The 23,624-nt window shown below is 35.1% G+C and overlaps 1 protein-coding gene across 1 annotated transcript; it reads left to right on the top strand.

The window, feature by feature from the left end:
* The first annotated feature begins 525 nt into the window (after nucleotides 1–525).
* LOC306643457 (intron Large complex component GCFC2-like) lies at nucleotides 526–23,114 on the top strand. Its single transcript, XM_079109583.1, has 8 exons — nucleotides 526–877; nucleotides 4,367–4,495; nucleotides 7,967–8,191; nucleotides 8,889–8,989; nucleotides 14,447–14,561; nucleotides 18,538–18,724; nucleotides 21,876–21,999; nucleotides 22,876–23,114. The coding sequence occupies exons 1-5, from the start codon at nucleotides 607–609 to the stop codon at nucleotides 14,489–14,491; spliced, it is 771 nt and encodes a 256-aa protein (XP_078965709.1). The 5' UTR covers nucleotides 526–606; the 3' UTR covers nucleotides 14,492–14,561; nucleotides 18,538–18,724; nucleotides 21,876–21,999; nucleotides 22,876–23,114.
* The last annotated feature ends 510 nt before the right edge of the window (nucleotides 23,115–23,624 follow it).

Genomic DNA, 23,624 nt, shown 5'->3' with positions numbered 1-23,624 from the left:
CAATTTGTGGTAAGAGAGCTCATCTCAGGTATCATCCCCGTTATCCCAAATTTATCTCAACAATTTGTCTTATCTCTGTTCATCTTTCTAAGTAATGCTTTTTCTTTCTTTTTTTAATGATACACCCTTTATTCTTAAGTCCCATCGCCGAAAAGCAATCATTCGATGATTGCTTCTCTGTGCTCTTATTTTGAATGTGAAGATTTCACTGTTTTGCTTCACTGGCATCTCTCAACCCAACACGTGCACTCCCGTTTGTTTTTAAATCTTGGCTGTGTGAGTTCTCTCCGGAAAAAAGACAAGGATCCCACTGCACGGGAGGCTGCTCCTCGTGGGACTCAGCTCTGAGAGTCTGCGGGAACCTCTGTTGGACAGACCGCAGAACCAGATTGGCACGGTGAACCCTGCGCCTAGGACAGCCCTGCGGCCCGCGCAGAACCAAGCAAGCACATCACGCATGCGTAGAGCGAAGCGCGAGTTGGCTCGCCGCGCGGGCGCGCGCACGCGGCAGCAAGCAGAGGCGGGAGCGCGCGCCGCCGTGGATGCCGAAGACCCGGTTGGGCACGCACAGAAAGCGAACGCGCGCGTGGAGGTCGGTCCTCGAGCATGGCTCACAGGCCCAAGCGGACTTTCCGGCAGCGCCAAGCGCAGTCCAGCGATAGCGATGACGCCGAGGATCCGTCCGCTGAATCCCGGGCGCCGAGGGAGCCGGCGGCCCCCGGCCCGGAGGAGGAAGGCCCGCCCTCAGGAGGAGTTCGCGCAGAGGTGGCGGAACTGCCCCGCCGGGCCCGAGGTCCTCGCGGCCGGGGTCCGGTCTGGGCGAGTTCCCGGCGCGCTGCCAGAGCCGGTCCTCGCGCGGAGAGCTCAGGGGACCAAGGTGAAGAGAGGGAGAACTGTGGGCTCCCGAGGTGACGCGAGGGACGGGAAGGGGCCGCGGGGTCCTCTCTGGGGGATTCCTGTGACCTGCTGCTGACGAGCTGCTAGAGTCACAGGATAGTGAGCCGGACAGGCTCCCTTCCAGCACAAGCCCACAGCCTGCATCTACATATCGGGCTCCTTGGGGAGGGGGCGTTTAAAAGAACCTTGTCCTCTTTAGTGGCTCCTTGCACCATCAGATGACCCTCCCCATGTACAACTATAGTACAGTAATTAATGTTTATGAAGACTAAGTCGTCCCAAAGGAGTTAAATCCTAACAGTGTCAGGTAAAAGTTATAGGTACCTTTTGGAAACTTGCCCAGTTCTTTTCTTTTCTTTTTTTTTTTTAATATACTTAAAAAGAGTATATTAAAAGAATCTAAGAGACAAGTTTTGAAACCTTCTCGTTTTTGTCTTTCATCAGTTATTTACAAAAACAGTTTAAAAGTATCATATATATATATCACTATCATAATCGAGATTGATAACACTGGACTGTACCAGTAATGTTATTAAATACTATGTAGTCATTTTGAATTATCTTTGAGTTACTAGGGATCTGTCTCAGGTCCTGGTGCCTAGACAAGCTCTACCAGTGAGCTGCATCATCAGCCAAACCCCACCCCTCTCCCCACCTTTTTAAAAATTAATTTATCTATGTATTAGTTTTTGAGACAGGGCTGACCTGAACCTGCGATCTTCCTGCCTCAGCCTCCGGAGTAGCTGAGATACAGATGTGTGCCACTGCCTTGCTTGAGTTCTTAAATAAGTTTCAGCATCATATAATTGTTTAGAGCTTAACAAGGAATACAGTTTTGGTTAGTCTTGAGGCCCAGAATTTTCTCCCCACTATTTTAAGTCCCATTAAAGTGAGTTTAGTGATTTATTATATTTACTTATTTATTTACAAAGAGAAGTTATACATACTTATGGTATGCAACATGATTTGAAATATGTGTATGCTGTAGAATGCTAGATTGACCTAATTATGCATTATCTCATTTTTTTTTCTGGTCAGAACACTTACAATTTCTCAGCAATTTCAAGTACATTATATAGTGTGTTGCAGTACATTGTTATAGTTACCATCTTGTCCAGTAGGTCTGTTAAACTAATTCTTCTAACTAAAATTTTGTATCCTTTGAGCTGAGCAAGGTGGCTTATGCCTGGCTACTGAGGAGGTCAAGGCAGGAGGATCATAAGTTTGAAGCCAGTCTGGGCTATTTAGTGAGACCCTATATCAAATTTTTTAAAAGATTTGGAGTGTAACTCAGTGGTAGAGTGCTCCTGGGTGCAATCCCTAGTACCACAAAAATAAGTTAATAAATAAGATAAAATTGTATATCTACTATATTCAACTCTTCTGTGATTTCCACTCAGATTTTTAGATTCCACATATTTGTATTTTTGTGTTTGACTTATTTCACTTAACAAATGTCTTTCAGGTTCATGATCCTAGTCATTCTTATGACCTGTTTATCTATAGTTTTGATGACTTTTCTTATTTGTACCCTAAAATATGGTTTTAAACTTCAGTAGGGAGAATTGAGGACAAGAGTTGCCTTTTTCCTGCCGTCCAGAGTAGTTCTCAAACTTTTGGTTTTCAAACTTTTTTTTTTTATTCTTTGGATTCCCTTTATACTCTTAAAAGTGGCTAAGGATCCCAAAGAGTTCTGTGGGTTATAACAGTACGAATGTTTACCGTATTTGAAATTAAAAGAAAATTTTATTCATTTAAAGAAAATTTTGTGAAAAAAATAACTTTCCAAAAACTGGAAGTGACATTGTTTAATTTGCATATCTCCTTAATGTCTACTGAAAACTAAATTCTCATAATTGCATCTGTATTCAGTCTGTTGTGCTATGTTGTTTTGGATGAAGTATTTAAAGAAAATCAACCCCTCACAGATGTGTGGCTAAGAGGAATACTTAAATTGCTTCTTTAGCTCATTAAGGGTGTTCTGCTTTAATATTACAACAAAGCTCAACAAATAATAGTTTCTTAAAGGCGAGTTGCAACATGAAATCTTAAATCATGTCAGAAAAATGTGGTACTTTTACATTAAAATCCTCTTGTAGACTTGAAGATATTTTATTTATGCCTGATTGATAATGTCCTACAGTGATTATTTGGAAAATATTTGTTCACTGAATTTTTTACCTTGCAAGTAATGTAACTCTTAATATTACCACCAATCTTCTCAGTCTTTATTGAAAAACTGTCAAGTTCACAGTGGAGAATGTGTTTTTCCAAATTCCAGTTTGGACTTTAGACTCTCTAATTCTTGAAGTTATTATAGTCACATCTTGGCTCGTTGTTGAGAAAATGTTTGTCAAAGTTAGTGTGACTACCTTGATTCAGCAGTTTTACCTACCGTTGCTACATGTTCATATTAAGATTAAAATAGTTTTGTTTCACAGACTTTCTGAAAGAGATTTGAAGAACCTCAAGGATTGAGAGACTGTGATTTGAGAATCATGTTTTTTGTTTTTTTTTTTTTCCTAATTCACTTGGGGAATAGGTAAAGGCTATCATAAATTGCAGTAGTTAGGAAAGATGTGAGCCACAGCTATATTCCTTTAGATTTTTAAGTTTGGGTTTACTCCAAACTTTAAAACTTCATGTAGGTCTTTTAATTAAGGGGAAATCTTATATTTTAATGTTATTCATAAAGATCGCAGTCTTGTGAACTAAAAAATCCTTCATTGTCAGTTAACATCAAGAATTCCTTTTTGTTTTGCTCATTCAGTTCTTACAGCACCACTGTGGATTTTTTTAATGTTGTCTTATATATTTGAACTTGACACACCAACTGATCTTTCCCAAATCACACAAAGAAACAACAGACCCATGCTTTAATTTTGACCAGAGTACTCATTATAGAACTTCTTGCCACCAGCCATTGAAACATGACATGTTATAGACAGCTTTTGTTCTAAAGGTGAATGGATTTATTAGGTTGAAAGCCCTGCTTACTTGTTTTATGTTATTTACTCTCCAGTCCTTAGTACTTCACCAGTAATAGCATTTACCTTATAGAATTATGAGTATTCAGTCATGTGAAACAGGTTTCAGTGTACCTAGGCACATAGTAAATGATATTTTTTCTTTTTCTATTTACTACCACTGTTTTTCTTTTCAAAATATGACTTCAATTTGTGTCCTTTTATTTTTCTCCAATGTTCCTGTCCCTCTTCTTGTTGTGTCCTTTTAGAATATTTTATTAGATATATAAATAATGCAAGTAAGGTAAGTCTTTGATTTTTTGTTAGATTGTTCAGTTGTTTCAGAAAGACTGGAAGACAGATCTGTATGTGTGCTTTAAATATGTGGAACAGGATTAAAATGCCATATTCTACATACATGTGTTTATAATACATATGTCAGAATTTAAATTATTGATTCCAATATTTTTATTTATTTGTGTATTTAAAAAATGTCCTATTAGAATCCAGAACAGTTGATCTTTCAACAGATGAAGAGGATGGAGCACATTGTTCCTCAGGAAGTAAAGATGATCAGAGTTCATCTTCTGACAACTTTAGCTCTCCGGAAGAAAAAGAATTTTCATCAATTGGTTTGTAATTTTTGTAATTATAGTTAATACTTTTATTTAATATATATTAATATGTATGTATGTATATATGCATGTGTGCGTGTGCATGCTCAGTATTGAACCCAGTGCAGCTGTACAGTTCTCAACTCTCCCTTAGCAGAGAAAAAAATGGCCATCAGTAAATATTTATCATGCCCTTTAACTTGTTATAACTTGTTTTGTGCTGTAGACTGAACTCCTTTTTTATTCTAGTGAAGACCTTCTAAGAAAGTTAATAAAGTAGAATATATAGCTTTATAAAAGAAACTACATTGAAAGATAATTATTAAAATGTGTTTTAAAAGTCTTGTATTATACAGCTAGGGATGTAACTGTGGTTGAACCCTTACCTAGCATGTTTATGGTCCTGAGTTTGATCTCCAGCTCCACCAAAAAAAAAGTCTTATAATAAAAAGAGCTTCTTTATTAACCCTATCAACTAGTTTCCCTGTAGCCTTGTAACCTTTTTTTTCTTATACAAATCCACAAGATAGAGAAGTATTAAGTGAGAAAGTCAAATTTAAGAATCGAAGCCTGGTAAATAATTAAAACTATATAGATTCAAGATATAGCACTGTCCAATAGAATTTTCTGTTAGGATGGAAAAATTCTGTACCTTCATTGTCCAATACAGTAGCCATTGGCTATAGTAGCTGTCAACCTCTTGAAATGTGACTACTGCAAAATTTAATTTACATGATCATTTATGACTGGCGTCTGTTGCATTGAACTGTGCTACTATGGACGATGGTGGATTAAACAGTGTAATGGAGTGGATATAAAACATGGGCAGCACTCCCCACCTCAGAAGTCAGTATTTGGATATGTGAGGAATAGTTTTGAAAACTGTGGTGATCAGGGTGTTGTTGTCATGTAGTGCCCCATAGGCAAGAGATGATAAATGTCCTGCAGAGGGTAGAACAGTTCAGCACAGTGAACAGTTATCCTTCTCCCCAATGCCCCATTGAGAAAGCTGATGAAAAGCTGAAATCTAAGCTTGTGAGGAGCATTTGGAAGTGGAAGACATGTACTATTTGGAGAAGAAAAGGTGGAGGAATGTGATGATTTGAAGGACTTGTGTAGCAAGAGTGCATTTTTTTAATGTTCCTATGGTAGAGCTGTGAGAATGAATCAGTAATGGAGTATCTGCCTTGGAATAGTCCCTGTGGCAGAGACTGCTACCAAAGGGAGATGCTGGTTGACCTCTGCATCTTAGATGATTGTGTGTCAGGTGGAATGGTGTATGTGATAATTATTTGAGTTTTCTGTAACAACCTGATGTTAACTGTATGCATTCATTCTGTGTCTGCATAGCATCTGCTTTGTGGGAACCACTGAGCTAGGTGAAACAGGACAGATAGAATATTTTTCTCTTACTTGAACTTTTACTTCTTTATTGTAGTTTGAGTATTGGCTTTATGTAGTACTTGTATCTTACTAGTGAGTTTCATTTCTTGTAATTTATTATTTAAACCCTGCCAAGTTAATTGCAGGTAAGTTGCTTGCAACCTACATATTTCTGTTTCCATATTCAAACACTTGAATATTCAAACCTAAATGTATTGTCTTCTGACTACATATTAAAATCCCCAAGAGGGCTGTAAAAACAAACTATTGACTGAGCTCTATCTCTGATCAACTGTGCCTAAGTCTCTGGGATGGGGTCCTGGGTACCAGTAGTTTATCAAGCTTCCCAGATAATTCTGATGTGTAGCCAGAGTTGGCAATTGCTCATGTAACCCTGTGTGATGGCTTTAAATCTTAATTCTGCCTTAGATTACATTGTACTTCTCAGCTTTAAAGACATGTCATCTTGTCTTCTTTCATATTACAATAAAATCATTAAATCAAACAAGGCAAAATACAAAGTTCTCTAGCAGGTCCTACTTGGCTTTGTAATCAGCATTTTTCTTTTCTTAGTAGTTATTCATCTAGTTAAGAATTCAGTGAACTATTTGGTTTACCTCATGTAAAATTATCCACAAGGAAGGAATTGAACTGTTTTATCCTTTGTGAGGATATAGAAACACCTGTCTTTTATCATTCTCCTGTAGTAGTCTATAAATAAATACTAGTCTATAAAAGAGCAATCACTTGATTTTGTATACTGATTATCAGTGAATATTTATTGATTTCTTGTGATCACCTTGTATCGTTTCATAATTGATTCAGCACTTTTTATTTTCCCTGGACTAATGTCTGCCAGTCAGTCTGGTCTGTAATTATAGACCAATCTGTAGTTTCTGAAATCTATCATTTTTTATCATTATTTCAGACATCAAAGCATTTGTTCCTCTCTAAGCCAGTGACATGTTTTCTCCCTCAAAGAATTTGGATCAAATTTATGGGAGAGATTTAGAAAATTTTACTTGAGCCTTAAGGGCTTGTTATCTCTTTAATATTTTCAAGTGCTTGGAATGGGGAGAATTTCTCTTCCCATTTTATTTACTGTGGTATCTTTCTTAAGGAACCACTTTTTTCACCAAGCACAGTGACACACACCTGTAATTCCAGCAGCTCTGGAGGCTGAGGCAGGAGGGTAGCTAGTTCAAAGCCAGCCTCAGCAACTTAACAAGGCCCTAAGCAACTTAGAGACCCTATCTCAAAAAAGAACTGGGGATGTGGCTCAGTGTTTAAGAGCCCTGTCTTCAATCCCTGATACTAAAAAAAAAAAAAAAAAAAGCAAATTTTTTCTAGAGCATCAAATAAAGATCAACTTCAGCTTAGCTTACCTTGAATGAAGAAACCTGTTTTGAATTGGAAGTGTTATATTAATGTATTTTTTTCTGTGCAAATAAAGAAAAAAATGAAATAAGCCTCTATTAATTGTTATCATTTAATCAGGTTGAAAAATACTTATTTCCTTTACACTTTTTAACTTCTTACAATTATTCAGGTGGAACTTACCCCAGAACTCTCCAGTCTGGTTTAACTTTGCACCAATTGTGTTGCATTTCTCACTTCCTCTTTTGTATTGGTGTCTACAGGGAAGTAGGGTGTCCTAGTGTCACCTCTTTCTTAATTGGTAAGACTGGTCTGTGATAGATCTTTCTAACTTCTTCAGTTCTCACTGACTGGAACTCTAGGCTCAGCTTTTTCCACAGTCCTACCCTGACACTCAAAAGAGTTTGCACAAGGTAGAAGTAACTAGCCCTCATCAAAAAGTCAGCAAAACCTGATAAGTAAGAGAGTTAAAAGATGATGGTTTGAGTGTATTTCCTGATACTTCTAGATAGCATTAATTTCTCTAAATTGCATTTAGTATCTATTAAATTAATTAATTAATAAATTAAATTTCTTCCTTTACTGATATAGATTTTGAGCCATTTATTAAAATCATGCATACATCAAAATAGTGAAAAATTTAGAAACATAGGGCTTTTTTTCTTTGTTTAATGTGAGGAATATGTATTTCTGTTGGTGTTTAGTTTTCATCCTCCTCCTTTGTTTCAGTTAAGATCCCCGATGCAGCTTTTATTCAGGCAGCCCGCAGAAAACACGAATTGGCCAGGACCCAAGATGACTATATTTCTTTGGATGTAAAACATAACTCTGTCACCCCTGATACGAAGAGGAACAGTGATGAGGATCCTGAGAGCGAGCCTGATGACCATGAGAAGAGAATACCATTTACCCGAAAGCCTCAGACACTTAGACAAAGAATGACTAAAGAAACAAGTATGTGTTTATTTATATTCTATGAATTTTAAGGCATTCTTCCTTATAATATTTTATAAAATTTCCATAAAAATGTAATGTAGTATTTCACATTGTAGAGAGTGTTAATGTTGGTTTTTATTTATTGTCAATTTGGTTCATGACATATAATGCTATAAGCCTCTAAAAGCTGTATCTGTATCAAAATATTACTCTTAAAGGGTGTGTGTAATAATGTTTGCTAAGACCTGTACCCTATTTGCTTTTTGGCAGGCTGAAGAAATTGTGCAGTATTTTAATTTTGAAATATTACAAGCTATCATTGTCACCTTTATAAATTATTTTTTGTAAATATGGAAGATTCTACAGAGCTTTTAGATGTCATATTAAAATCTTCCCTATTTTAGTAAAAGATTGCCTTGAGTGGGACAATTGAGTGACCTGGGTGCAGGTTCTGGAGTCAACTTGCTGGATTTAAGCTTCATCATAGCCTTCAGACAAATAATTTAAGTGTCCCCTACTACGCGAACTTCCTCATTTGTAAACTGAAGGCAATAGAGACATCTTCTTCCCAAATTATAATGAAGAAGAATAAACATGTAAAGTGCTAAGTTGGCATATAGTACACCCTAGAAATGTTGGCTGCTGCAACTGGCATGGAAAAATACTGAGTGTTGATGTGTGAACTTTTTTTTTTTTTTTTTTTTTTTTTTGACAGCAAGTAGAAATGAAGAAACAAGTGAAGACAGTCAAGAAGAAGATGAAAATCAAGATATTTGGGAACAGCAACAAATGAGGAAAGCAGTTAAAATCACAGAGGTAATTATTTTTTATACCATATATTATTACATTCCTGTGCCTACTGTAACATGGTGACTGAAAACAACACAGAATTTATTCTCTTACATCATGGAGGCCAGAAATCTAAAATTAATCAAGATGGTTGGCAGGGCTGTGCTCCCTCTAAATGCCCCATAGGGGAATTATTCCTTATCTTTTTCAATTTCTGGTTGTTCCAGGTTTTCTTTGAGTTGTGACTGTGTAGCTCCTTTTCCTGCCTCTGCTGTCACATGCCCTCTCAGTGTCTGTACTTTGTGGTTCCTGTAAGGACACTTGTCTACATTTAGGGTTCACTCAGATTATCCAGGATGATTTCATCTCAAGATCCTTCATTTGGATATAACCACAAAGACCTTTATTCCAATAAAATTAAAAATATTTTTTCATTCTTAATTTTCTGTTAGCAGTTTATGCTAAACACAGGTGTTTAAAAGTTAAACCCAATATATATGGTGATATTTAAAACAAAACTGAAAAGAAAAAAAGAGCTGGGGGTGATTTCTTGCCTAAAATGCACAAGATCTGAGTTCAATCGCTAGCACTACAAAAAATTTAAAAAACTAAAATTGCCCTTGGGGTCAAAAGTCCTGGATTTTGGTTCAGGTCTTCCTGCTAGAATATAATCCTCATGAGGTGAAGAATTGTTAACAGTTTTGTTCAGGGTTGTATTCAACAGCACCTAATGTGGGTGCTCGATAAATATTGAAAAGAACTTCGAGTAAAACACTAAGTTTCTATAAGCCTCAGGGGTTTTTTCCTCAATAATAAAGGGAATAATAATAATATTAAACCCCTGATGAGGTGATGACTGTAAGATTCAAAATTATAACAAGTCAAAGTGCTTATAAACACTATAATAATATACATATAAAAGGTCTTATATTAAGAATTCTTTGAGAGGTTGTTATTTGTTATTTTAACTTAGAAAGTTTTGTAAGATTTTCATGTTCTTAAAACTATAAAGCTAAATAAAGCTAAACCTGTGATTGTAATTTTGGAATTTCTAACCTGAGAAATGATTTAGCAGACGGTTTTTATAATTATAATAGGTTTAGATGTTTTCCCTTACTTTTTTGGTAAAAATCAGTGTTAACAACATCATTTTAAAAATATTTCAGAAGAAACCATATCCCAGTCCTTACTGTACCTGCTCAGTTACATAATTCCTTTGTATTTCTTATGCCTTTTTTTTTTTCAGACTAATTGCTATCATATTGTCCATCAGAGGTTCCAAAATTTATGTATAATGAAGCCCTTAGTATCTCAGTAATTTTAACATGGAAATCCTGAATCAAAAGAAGTACCAAACATCTATATCATGCACAACCATAGAAACGAAGTTGTATCCCGTTTGTGTACAATGAATCAAAATACAATCTGTAAAAATTTTTAAAAATGTGAAAAAAGTACAAACAATTGCATTTATTAAATAGTTAGGTCCAAACTTTATGAGATTTATGTGCTAACAACTTACCCATTTAAGAATAATAATACAGATAAATTGAAGAAAAATCTTTTTATTTCATTTTTAAATAACCCACAGTTGCTTACTGATAGAATGTGTGCACCTGTTTGACTTGGCATGACTTCTCAAACTTTGGAATCATTTTGGACACTGCTTCTCTCTTTTCCATATTAAACTTCAATACTTGCTTTTTATCATAGCATCCTCCTAAAACCCAGCTCCACAAATATGACTCATCAAAAGGAATGTAGTACAGTCTGAGGTTGCAAACTGAACTCATTAGAGGTAGCAGTTCAATAGAGTGTTGCTCTGTTTCCCTAGAAATCTTAAAATACCTCACTCCTTTGAATCCTCTAGGATGCCTTCACATACTTTGGGAACTATAGTCTACCTACAATTTTAATTTATGATTTGTTTTGTTTTGTTTTGTGTGCTGAAGACTGAACCCAGGGACCACTTTACCACTGAGCTATGTTCCTGTTCCTTTCTATTTTTTAATGTGAATCTTGAGAGCTTGTTTGGAGGTCCTAGCAGAGAAGTGCAGCTACTTGTATACCTTTAACAGGAGAATGATTCTCCTCTTTTGGGGAAAATAATCCTCTTCCACTGAACACAGAGCTTCTGGAGAGATGGACATGGAGTGGTGAGGGGGGAAGGGAACACCCACCTAGCCAGCCAGATCAACTGAATCAATCCTGGAGATCAGTGGAGTAATAGATGTCATAGCCACATCACATCACATCTTTATTTTTTAATTTGAGACAACATCTCACCAAATTGCTGGGGATCTTGCTCATTTGCCAAAACTGGCCTTGAACTTGCTATCCTCCTGCTTCAGCCTCCTGTCCCTGGAATTAATAGGTGTGGGTCACTGTCGCTGGCTCTTTGCGGTTCCAAAATCCATGGATATTTGTCACCGCTTGCAGCAACAACTTGCACGGGTCTTATGGGTGGTGGAGTGGAAACTGAGGCACTTCTATCTTTCTCTTTAGTGCACTGCTTTCTTGTTTGTTTGTTTATAGAGGATAGAGGAAATGAGGTTTACTTGCTTTGAGAGGAGAGAGAGAGACTTTGCTTATCTGAGAAAAAGAAACTTTGCTTAAGAGAGACCTCAGAGAAGGACAGGCTTTGCTTAGAGGAAGAGAGACTTGCTACGCCTCACTTAAGGTCTGCTGCTTACTGGTGCGTCCTGCATCCTGTGAACTAAGGGTCCGTCTACCTAAGGTGGTTTATTGATGCATCTCAGTTCTTCGTTCTGCGATCTGCCTTCCGCCGCTGCCCCTACTCGCTGCTGTGCCGCTTTTCCCTACTAGCTGCCGTCCCACGCTTCCTAGCTGCTTTTGTGTTTGAGTCTTCTTCTACTGCTTTTCTGCTAATGGCTGCTGTAGCGTGTTTTTCCCTCTGGCTGCTGCCGCGCGTGTGTCTTCTTCTACTGCTTTTCTGCTAATGGCTGCTGCTGTGTTCTTTCTTCTGGCTGCTTTTTCTGTCTCGCTCCGCCTACGCTTATATCACCTCCAGGAGGCGGAGAGCAGGGCCACGCCTCTTATGCAAAGATTAGGCGAGACACTCCTAGCAGGCAATTAGTGCTCGAGAACACATGTGCATACATTGTGTGCGTGGACGATAAAATCACCTGAGTGTGCTTATGTCAATTAACCTCCTCGCTGCCGATGTGATCAGGCGCCATCCCGGCGCCGCCATCATAGCACAGCCCCCAACAGGTCACCACTCCCTGCTCAATTCTCATTTCTCTGATTGACATACAAATGTCTTCCCCTGTTTCAATGCAGTTAAAATAACTAATTTTAATAGCTGTGTAATATTCAGTGGAGTGAATGAATAATTATTGTAACCATTCCTTATTTTGGTGAACATTCTAAGTTATTTGCAGTATGAATTACTTTCTATTAGTAAATAATAATGATTGAATATTTTATTTTTTCCTCTTCTTCTTTCATTTGTTCAAATGTGTGGTTTTCAGCTATTTCCTTAAGATAATTGCCAAGAGTGTTATTACTAGTCGAACAAGATGAACATTTTATGTATATTTTCTCTGTTGCTTTCTAAAGAAACTTTAGGTCAATTTATAACACCACTGATTTTGGAATGTTTCACCAGCTTGCCAGCTTTAGATGCAAGGATAGTTGCCAAAAATGGAATTTCTTACTTATTTGATTTGCAGTTTTATTACTAATATAAGCACATTTATTGGTTTCTTTATTGAAGATTCACCATGTGCTCATATCACTTTCCTGTGATAGTCACAACAGATTACCACAAAGTTGGTGGTTTATAATAACAGAAGCTTATTCTCCCACCTTACTGAAGAACAGAAGTTCGAAATCAAGGTGTTAGTAGCTCTGCATTTCTTCCAGAGGCTGTAGTAGAGAATCTACTCCTTCACTCTTCTAGGTTCTAGTTAGTATTCTTTGACTTGTGGCCACATCTGTCTCTTGGCCATCTTTACTTTAGCTCCTTCTCTTATGTCCCCAAACTCCCTCTCCATCTTTTTGTTGAGGATACTACATAATCCAGGATAAGCACTTGTTCTGAAAATCCTTAACTTAATCACATGTTTTGTCATATTATTCACATGAATGTGAACTTACCCTATAGGGTCTCCATTAACCTACTACAGCCACTTAGAATGATGCACAATCTTTGCAGGAAGAGAGACAGCTAAACAAAATAATTACAATGAACTCTTACAGGTTCTATGCCAGAACTCACTGCAAAAAATAGCACAAAGAAGCAAGGGAGTGGTCAGATTTATAGAACAGTGGGTGAACAGGTAGGTCTGGAAAAGTCTCTATAGAAGTGGTGATATTTAAAATGGGATTATTGAAAGATGTTTATTATGTAAGGGATTTGAAACTCAATCAGGGGATTTGAGAATTTGCTGGTAAGTTGGAGGTGGATGGAAGGCTTGGTGAAAATTGATTTGAGACATGATGGTGCTTATAAATGTAAATGAGTAATTAAGCTAACAAGTTGTCTAAATATCTGATCCACTTCTTCACATGCCCTTGTCTGATCTAGAGAGTCTTCAGAACCTTTGAACATTTTAGACTTTGTGGTGATGAGTTGTGATTAGCCAGAGGATACTAATACATATCCAGATATCTATATTATAAGATGTGTTAGCTAAGAATGCATTTGTGTGAACCTCCTGTTACTGTAAGAAATACCTGAGAATCAATTTGTAAAGAAGAAAGGTTATTTTGGCTCACAGTATTGAAGGTTTCCATTCACAACCAAATGACCCCATTGCTTTCGGCTTGTGGAGACATAGTACATCATCATGGGAGCACATAGTGGCAGAGGAAGCCCATTCATTTCACGGTGGCCAGAAAGTGAAAAAGAGAAGAGAAAGACTATGGTCCCAATATCACTTACAAGGGGCATGCCTCCAGTTTTAAACCAGGTTCTACCTATTAAAAGCTCTCTCATCTCCCAGTAGTAACACAGTCTGGTAACCAAGCCTTTAACAGGGTCTTTGGGGAACATGTCCCCAAACCATAGTAGCATTTCTCTGCAAATATCAGAAAACCCAAATAACAGTGCAAGATAAAAAGTTTTTCCTAGAAACCTTGCCCCAAACTTCCATTTAAATGGCTGCTTCTATCACATTGTTCTGGTCCCATGCCAGGTAGCATTCCTCCAAGAAGGACTGTTGCTTCTTCAAAAACCATATGACTCAGAGTACACTAGACTGTAACCAAAGTTAGCTTTAAAAACTTTAAGAACTAACTTCTGGGAAAATTTTGATTTTTAAAATTTGTCTCTTGTAGATTTAAGTTTTAAAATTTAAAACTGAGGATTTAGAAAACATTCTGTTGTGAAAATGAAAGTTACAAAGGCAGGGAATTTTTGAGCTGGAAGGGACCTTGGTGTATGCAGTCTCCTTTTAAGCTATTAACATTTGTAAAGTAAGTGACACTTTTTTTAATAAATTTTAATATTATTTCTAGGGAAGAGACATAGACCTTTCCCACAGTAGAAATCTCAAACAGTGAAGAAGTTTGATACTTCCATTTCATTTCCACCAGTAAATTTAGAAGTTATAAAGAAACGACTAAATACCAGGTAAGTAATATTCATTTTGAAATTTACATTTGTTCTAGACACTTAGTAGTTTAAAAGCACTGTATTCTTTTTGGTTATCAAATATTAATACCAAATAGATTTACGGGACAAAAATACCGTTTCTGTTAACTGCACTAACACACCTGCTTTGGATTATGTTTGTATTCTTAATCTTTTTGACAGATATATATTACATAGTTAAAATCAGTAATTCTTAAATTCTGGGTTTTTATTTAATGATTATAATTATTATTCTACATGACTCTTAATTTTTTAAAAAATGTATCTTATCTGTCCATATAATTAACATACCATAATTTACTTAAGTATTTCTGCAGGACATTTTGATTTCTAAATTTCCTCTATTACAGATAATAATACAGATAATGAATACTGTATTCTGTAAGCCTTTTGCTTTGCTGACTTTTTTTCCCCCCTTAAAATGAATTTCCAGCAAAAGTCAGTCATGGCAAAGGTCATATTTTTATGGCTCTTGGTACAAAATGCCTTTCTAAAGCAAGCTATCTTTTATTCTAACAGTATTAATATTTATCTCCTTAATAGACTAACCTTAATGTGTTATTTATGTTAAAGCTCAGGCAAACCCCATCATGTTGTATTGCTTTAAATATTTTATATTGTACTGTGAGATCCAGTGATGCTCATTATTAGGGTGTGAGAGAAGTATGTGGTAAGTTTTAATCTTTAACAGTTTGATACAAGGAGAGGATTTGGTTCTTTAAAAGAACATTTTGAGTGCTTTCAGGGTGTATTTGTTTCTGTACTTAAGAATAAGTGCAAAATGTCCTTCCCAGTATCTTTTCCATAAATCAACTTTAAAGTGGATTCATTCCTTTATTACATTGCAACTAAAACAGTGATCATAGTTGTTCATTTAAATGAAGATTTGATGTAGAAAGGACATTTAGTAGTATTTTATAGGGAAATAAATATTTGAGAATCTTTACATGTACAAGTTTTTAGATATTAAGTTATTTCTGTTTTCTAAGGAATTGGCAAACTACCAGTTCCTTCTACTTTTGTTAGTAAAGTTTTTTTGGAACACAGTTTTGCTTGTATATTTACATGTTGTCTGTGGCTACTTTTGTGTACAGCGCAGTAGACAATTGCAACAGCAGCCATCTAGCCTTTAAAAAGGCTGAAATATTTATTTTCTGACCTTGTACAGAAAAAGTTTGCCAATACCTATTCTAAATCAGTATTTGAGGGGGTGTTATTTTGGGGTTTTTTTGGTGGGGGCTACCAGGGATTGAACCCTGGGGCACTTAACCACTGAGTCACATTCCTAGCCCTTTTTTGCATTTTATGTAGAGACAGGTCTCACTGAGTTGCGTAGGGCCTCACTAAATGGCTGAGACTGGCTTTGAGCTTGCCAAGCTGCTGGCATGTGCTACTGTGCCCAGCTCAGTGTTTTTCTAACAGTGATGTTAAGGGCTGGGGATATAGTTCAGTTGGTAGAGTGCTTGCCTCCCAAGCACAAGGCCCTGTACTGCAAACCCCAATCCCCAGCACTGCAAAAAAATAAATAAATAAATAAAAATAGTTATGTTAAGTGAGATTACTGTTATATATTCAAGATATTTCTAAAATAACTTCATTATTATTTATTGGTATCTTGATACAATTTCCTTATTTAAAAGAAAACAGCTAGAATGACTCTTGCTTCTAGAATTGCATGTAAACCAGAACCTTTATGGTTGTTCATAATTGTTTTGCAAGAGTGATAACATAGAAGAAAGACAGTGAATCACTGGTTTAGATTAGCATTTCATTTGATCTGGATACTTTACTTTAAATTTATTGTTGTATTCAATTTTGTTATTCACTAGGTTCTGTATTTTAAAAAGAAAATACACCTTCATGGTTAAAAAACATAACCAACCAGTACAAAAGATATACAGAGAAAAGGAGAACTGTTGCTTCCAGTTTCTTGTTTCCTTCCAGAAGTGGTCTGTATCTGTACAAATACATGTATATTTTTTTCCTATTTTTTTATTGGTGTATTATAGTTGTATGTAATGGAAGGATTCATTGTTACATATTCCTAAGAGCACAAAATATAATAATGTAATTTGGCTAATATCCTTCCCCATTATTTCCCCCATCCCTCTCTTCCTCCTTCCCCCGGTCCCTTCTATTCTACTGATCTCCCTTCCACTTTCATGAGATTCCCCCCAACAACCTTTCTTTTCCATTTTCCTTTCTAGCTTCTACAGTTGAGAGAAAGCATACAACCCTTGACTTTCTGAGTTATTTCTGGTTTATTTCACTTAACATAATATTCTTAAGTTTCATCCGTTTTCCTGCAAATAACATATTTACATTCTTTATGGCTGAATAAAACTCCGCTGTGTTTATGCCACATTTTCTTTATTCATCCATCTGTTGATGGGCACTTAGGCTGGTTCCATAGTTTGACTATTGTGAATTGTGCTGCTATAAACAGGAGTATGCACATACCACTGTAGTGTGATGACTTTAGTTAATATCTTAGGAGGGATATAGCCGAGTCATGTGGTGGTGACATCCCTAGTCTTTTGAGCAACCTTCACACTGATTTACATAGTGGTTGTACTAATTTACAGTCCCACCAGCAGTGTAAAAGTGTTCTTTTTTTCCCCACATCTTCTCCAGCATTTATTAATTGTATTCTTGAGGACTGTCATTGTGACTGGAATGAGATCAAAATTCAGTGCTTAGTTTTGATTTCCGTTTCCCCAATTGCTAATGATTTTGAACATTTTTTCATATATTTGTGGGTCATTTTTATTTCTTCTCTTGAGAAGTGCCTGTTTAGTTCATTTGCCCATTTATTAATTGGGTTTTTTTTTCTTTTTTTGGTGTTAAGTTTTTTGAGTTATTTATATATTCTGGATATTAATCCTTTGTCAGAAGAGTACCTACCAAATACTTTCTCACATTTTGTAGGTTATTTCTTCACAGTGCTAATTGTTTCCCCTTGGTGTATATATATATATTTATATATTGTCCCATTTTGCTATACAAAAAAGAAACCACGCTGTTTTTGGTATATCTAGAGTTTTTCACATTGAACCTACTTACAAATTGACTGCTATACTGATAATATTATATTTATTAAACTAAAATATTTTATTAAAATAATATTTATTTTATTAATATTTTATTTTATTAACTAAAATATTTTATTACATTAATATTTTATTAATGTAATGCTGTACATTATTATATTGATTTATATCTTAACTCTCACTGTTCTTTACATAGTCTGAAAGAAAAAAGGTAAATTGGGGAGAGGACATTTGGCCTAAGCAAGTGCTAGAGTGTCTTTTATGGACCAGGTTAGCAGGAATAGATAAATATTTTAATCCTGGTTCAAGTCCACATACTGTGAAATTATTATTTCATTTTTAGTTAATTCTCATTTTAAAGCAGAGGCAAATATTAGTGGAAAATACATCCCAGATGTTTTTAAAGAAATGTGTTTCTTGTTCCTCCATTGGCACAAACTTATATAACAGTAACTCCACATGGCCTCCTTGGGTTTGAATCTGAAGTGATTGATTGTTCCTGGATCTCATGTAGTTTATAAATTCTTATCAATCACAGCCTAAAACCATACTCTTTAACTTCTAATCTAAAACTAGTCTATGAATTAGCCCTCACCTTTAAAAACTTAGCAGTGTCTGTACAACTATAATACACCAATTTTTAAAAGTTGGGGAGAAAGGATTAAGAATTAACATATGTCTAGAAATAAAAATTAAAATTAAATTTAAATTTAAAAAACTTATCAGTGCTCTATTCCCTTCCCCCTTAAGAGCTCTATAACTGTGATGAGCCCCTTTACTTAGCAAGTCTAATAACTCAGGTTTATAAGATTATCAATTCCCTTGATTGTCTTTAAAAATGTTTGCAAGACTGCTACTTCAAAGAAAAGCTTGAAAAATAAAGCATTTTTATTTTATTTATTTAGACTAACATTACTACAGGATACTCATCGTGCACATCAGAGAGAATATGAAAAAATATATGCAAGATGTCAAAAGATCAAAGAGTACAGTCGAGAACCTGGAGAGTTCATCAAGTCAAGCTGTAATTATAAATTCTATAAAAACATGAAAATCTACGTGGAAAATATAATTGACTGTCTTAATGAAAAGGTACATATAAATCTATCATTTCCTCTTCTGGGAAAAACACCTTTATCATACAACTAAAGAATATTCCTAAGTCTTACTATTTATGTTGTGATTTTGATTATCTGTAAGTATTTTTCCTACATATTTTTTTCTATTGTCCCTTTTATTTAGTCAATAATTTATCAATGAGGGGTTATAGGTTATTTTTCAGACTCTTTGCCTAGTTAAGAACTATTATACCTAATTTATTTCTCAAATTGTCCCATCTATGGCAGTTGGGAACTTTTTAAAATTTTTTATTCTTTTTGGTTATACATGACAGTGGATTATATTTTCACATATTATACATGCATGGGGTATAATTTCCCATTTTTGTTTTTGTACATGATGTGGAGTTTCACTGGTCATGTATTCATATGTGAACATAGGAAAACTATATCCAATACATTCTACGGTCTTTTTCCTATTTCCATACCCCTCCCTTCACTTCATTCCCCTTTATCTATTCCATTGAACTTCTGTACCCCACCTCCCTACTCCCATTGTGTATTAGCATCCACATATCAGAGAGAACATTCAACCTTTGGTTTTTGGGGATTGGCTTATTTTGCTTAGCATGATTTTCTCCAGCTCCATCCATTTACCAGCAAATGCTATAATTTCATTCTTCTTTATGGCCAAGTAATATTCCATTGTATATATGTACCACGTTTTCTTCATTCATTTATCTGTTGAAGGGCACCTAGGTTGGTTCCATAGCTTAGCTGTTGTGAATTGAGCTGCTACAAACATTGATGTGGCTGCATCACTATAGTATACTGATTTTAAGTCCTTCAGGTACAGACCAAAGAGTGGGCTACATGATGGTTCTATTCCAAGTTTTCTGAGGAATCTCCATACTGCTTTCCAGAATGGTTGCACCAGTTGCAATCCCACCAGCAATGTATGAGTGTACCTTTTCCCCCACATCCACACCAACATTTATTGTTACTTGTACTCTTGATAATTGCCATTTTGACTGGAGTGAGATAAAAATCTCAGTGTAGTTATAATTTGCATTTCTCTAATTGCTAAGAATGTGGAACATTTTTTCATATATTTGTTGACTGATAGTATTTCTTCTTCTGTGAAGTACCTGTTCAGTTCCTTTGCCCATTTATTGATTGGGTTATTTATTTGGTGTTAAGTTGTTTTGAGTTCTTGATATATCCTTTCCTACATTATTTTTATTGGTGTATTATAATTATGCATAATACTAAGTTTCGTTGTTTCCTGTTTGTATGTGTGCACAGTACAATGTAATTGTCAATTTCATTCCTCAGTACCTCCCCTTCCCCCTTCCTCACAGGTCCCCTTCCTCTGTTCTCCTGCTTTCCCTTCTGTTTTCATGAGATTCCCCTCACCTTTTTTTTTTTTTTTCCTTTTTTCTCTAGCTTCACGTGAGAGAAAACATAACGACCTTTGACTTTCTGATTTTGGTTTATTTTGCTTAACATTGCTCTCAAATTCCATTACTTTTCCTGCAAGTGACACAATTTCATTCTTCTTCATGAATGAAACTCCATGGTGTTATATACCACATTTTATTTATCTTTTCATCCTATAGGTTTTTAACATATTCCCTTAGTGCTGGACATTGAGGGTATTTGCACTCATTTTGATGCTATAAGTAACACTGTATAAAATATTGTAGTTTTGTATTAAAGTTTCATCTGTTTAATAATTTCTAGAAAATGAAACAATTCAAAGAAAAGGAATTATTAAGTACAAATATTTTAAGGTTTATGAAACATATTGCTAAACTGTTCTCTAGAAAGATGTGTTAGTTTTATTACTTTACTAAATGAATAAAAAACGAATTTTGTTTTCTATATTATGTTCTGATCTCAAACCCTTTATTTTATTAGCTATGTGTAGTTTTTCTACTTGCGAATTATCTCTTTTGCCTTGTTATTATTTTGGTTCTTGGTGGGAATTTTTTCCCTTCTCCCCACCCTTTAGTTTTCTTAAGTTGAGCAATTCCTCTTAGGTGGGGGGCACAGACAGTGGAAGTAGCCTAGGCTTGTACCCAGGGGTCTTTTAGCCCTGAGCCATATCAGCACCACTTTTTTTTTTCAATTTTGAGGCAGGGTTTTACTAAGTCATTGAGGCTGACTTCAAACTTGCTATCCTCCTGCTCAGCTTCCCAAATCACTAGGATTACAACACACCCTACCATGCCCAGATAAAATGAGCAGTACTTTATATCTTAAAATTTTTAATCCTTTCCTATTCAATATAAACTCTCTGTCTTGTTTTGCCTTTTAAAATTGCCATGGTTGTTTGATATTCATGTTTTGAAATTTTTGTATTATCAGATTTATAAATCTTTCATCTTGTACTTTTTGTTTTTGTTTTTATACACAATAAGTTCTTGCACTGGGATCTTCAGTTATCCTTATAAAAAGGTAGATTACTTAAAAATAAATTATTGCTCTACTTTCCATAGTACTTAAATCATTAAAATGTCAATTAAATGCTTTGTCCTCTGTTGTTTTAAGTTGGTTACCTTCATATACCACATGGTAGTTACTTTCTGATGTATTCATTAAAATGTAATTTTTTTCTTCATTCATCCTTGAAGAAATTACACCGTTAAAATCTTATCAGCCCACGATGGCCGCAGATGTGGAACATCACTGGAATGCAACTATTGCCCAAGAAATAGGAGTTCCAATTTCAAGTAGCCTATGTTTCTGCATCACAACTTTTATGCCCATCCCTGGTTAGTTCTCTTCTCATTTTCCAATTTTTTCAGATTTACCAGCTTCTTCAAGTGGAAGAAGCCTTGGAAAAACAGCTGTACCCTGATTTCTTCTTCCGCTCTCCTATCTCAAAAAAGACTCCCTTTCTCTACCTATCACGCACATCCATGTTCCTCACTCCATCTCCTTGGGCTTCATTATCTATTATACCTGTTTGAGTAGAAAAAGATGATTTTTTCTGGTTTTTAATATTAAAAGTATTTGCAGTTAGATCTTTTGCTCATAGTTTTATAATTGAAATGCAGTGGTATTGGAAATGTCTCTTCATGTGAAATTTAATATATACATATGTTACATATCTTCTAAATGTTACTTTTTATACCTTTGTTATCAGTGACCTGCAAATGTTACTTATATATGTATTTCAGATGATCACCATCCAAGAAATAGAATCATCCATGCACGCACTTCTTTTAAAGCAAGCCATGATTTTAATGAAGCGCAGGCAAGAGGAATTAAAACATGAATCAGCATACTTACAACAGTTATCACGTAGTGTTTTTATGTTTAATATGGTTTATTATTCATGAAGCTACATTCTCATTTGGAGAATAAAAATGGTTTTATTCTTATTTTAAAATACTTTTTGTGTTGTTTTCCCATTAATTCTTCACCTACCTTTCCAAAAACAAAACATTTAGAGGTAGAATATCAAAATAAATTTAGAGTTAAAAAACAAATATTATAACTTATAGTCCCTTAGTATTGTAAACAAAATATTTATATGGCCATTTAATGAATGTTTTAAGACGAGTTCATATAATCTAAAGACTGTCAGAGATCTAACTTTGTAGTTTAAGGACTATTCAACAGACTGGTTATGGTGAATTTTAGTATAGATTCATCTGTAAAATTTCACTGTATATGATTGTATACTTTCTTTTAGTTCTCACACTGGTTTTGTATTTTCAGAGATGTCTTCCTCTGAGTGCTATCAGGGAATAGTGAAAGGGATTAAACCACATTTTTCAATCATAAATAATGATCTATACTAAAATAGATAATAATATGAATAAGGTATTAGCAATGAAAATATTTCTAGTATTTGGCTATGGAGAAAATTAGTAAAAATTATTGAAAAAGAATATGAGGAAAAGATACATGGATATAAAATTATATTGCTATTCTCAAGTGCTAATACCAACCAAGGTACCTTTTTTAGGCTAGGAAACTTGATGTCTAGTAATATTGTAATAGGGAGTTAACATGAAGATTTCATTGCAAAATGAAATATGGCAATATAAGCATATTTTGTGTGTTTTATATATATATACCTATGTATATACAATCATGTTATTACCTTTATTTTCAAGGTGTTCCATTTTTCTTTTGAGAATTTGCAGTACAAATGATTTTGTTCATTAACAGGCAAAACTGAGACTTCAACAAATGGAAGTTTGGCTGTAGATGAAAAAACTCAGTATATTTAGAAGAGATTGAATCCGAAGGTACCTATAGAATGTGAAGACTTAAAGCATCATTGAGCAAGGTACTTTCACTACTTAAATAGAATTAACTATATGAGCTAATTAACCCTAACCTGACATGTTAATTTGTGAAAGTATTGTAAGACCAAAATTTAGTTAAGCAGTTCTCACCTGCTTTAAAGGCATACTGGCGTATTTGAATTCATTGAAAGAAAGGGGTAAAAAAAATGACATATATCAAGCTGGGAATTATTCTTAACTAGAAACAGTCCTGATTATATTGTTACCCCTTCTCAGAAAACTAATGAGCCCATGGGATGTTCTTACCAGGAATGTCTTATAAGAAAAAAAAGGAAGAACCATCATCACAAAACTTTCCAAAGCTTAAAGGGTCAAAAAATAGTAACATAAAATTGAATCCTAATATGATGGTGTGTTCTGGCCATAATCTATAAATTATAAAATTAATTATTTTTATTTTAAAAGCATTTATTTCAGTAAGAACTATTTGCTTTTTATTTATTTGTGATTCATTACAATTACAAATTTATAGGATACAAAGAAGACAAGCAAGAGCACTTTCTGGTAGCTGTAACCATCAGGAAGGGACATCTAGTGATGATGGAACTGTCTTCTGCAGAGATGACTGACTTTCAAAAAAAGCCAAGGTCAATTACCAAGTTTCTAATA

This window comes from Sciurus vulgaris (assembly GCF_902686455.1).
Source record: "Sciurus vulgaris genome assembly, chromosome: 14".
Classification (NCBI taxonomy): domain Eukaryota; kingdom Metazoa; phylum Chordata; class Mammalia; order Rodentia; family Sciuridae; genus Sciurus; species Sciurus vulgaris.
The sequence above is the reverse complement of the archived record's forward strand: the minus strand, read 5'-3'. Positions and strand labels throughout refer to the sequence as shown.

Bases quoted from the DNA above. Each gene is read 5' to 3' on its own strand.
- LOC306643457 (XM_079109583.1), top strand. From the start codon at position 607: ATGGCTCACAGGCCCAAGCGGACTTTCCGGCAGCGCCAAGCGCAGTCC. The intron at 878-4,366 runs GTGAAGAGAGGG...ATGTCCTATTAG, and splicing joins GGAGAGCTCAGGGGACCAAG to AATCCAGAACAGTTGATCTT. The intron at 8,192-8,888 runs GTATGTGTTTAT...TTTTTTTGACAG, and splicing joins AAGAATGACTAAAGAAACAA to CAAGTAGAAATGAAGAAACA.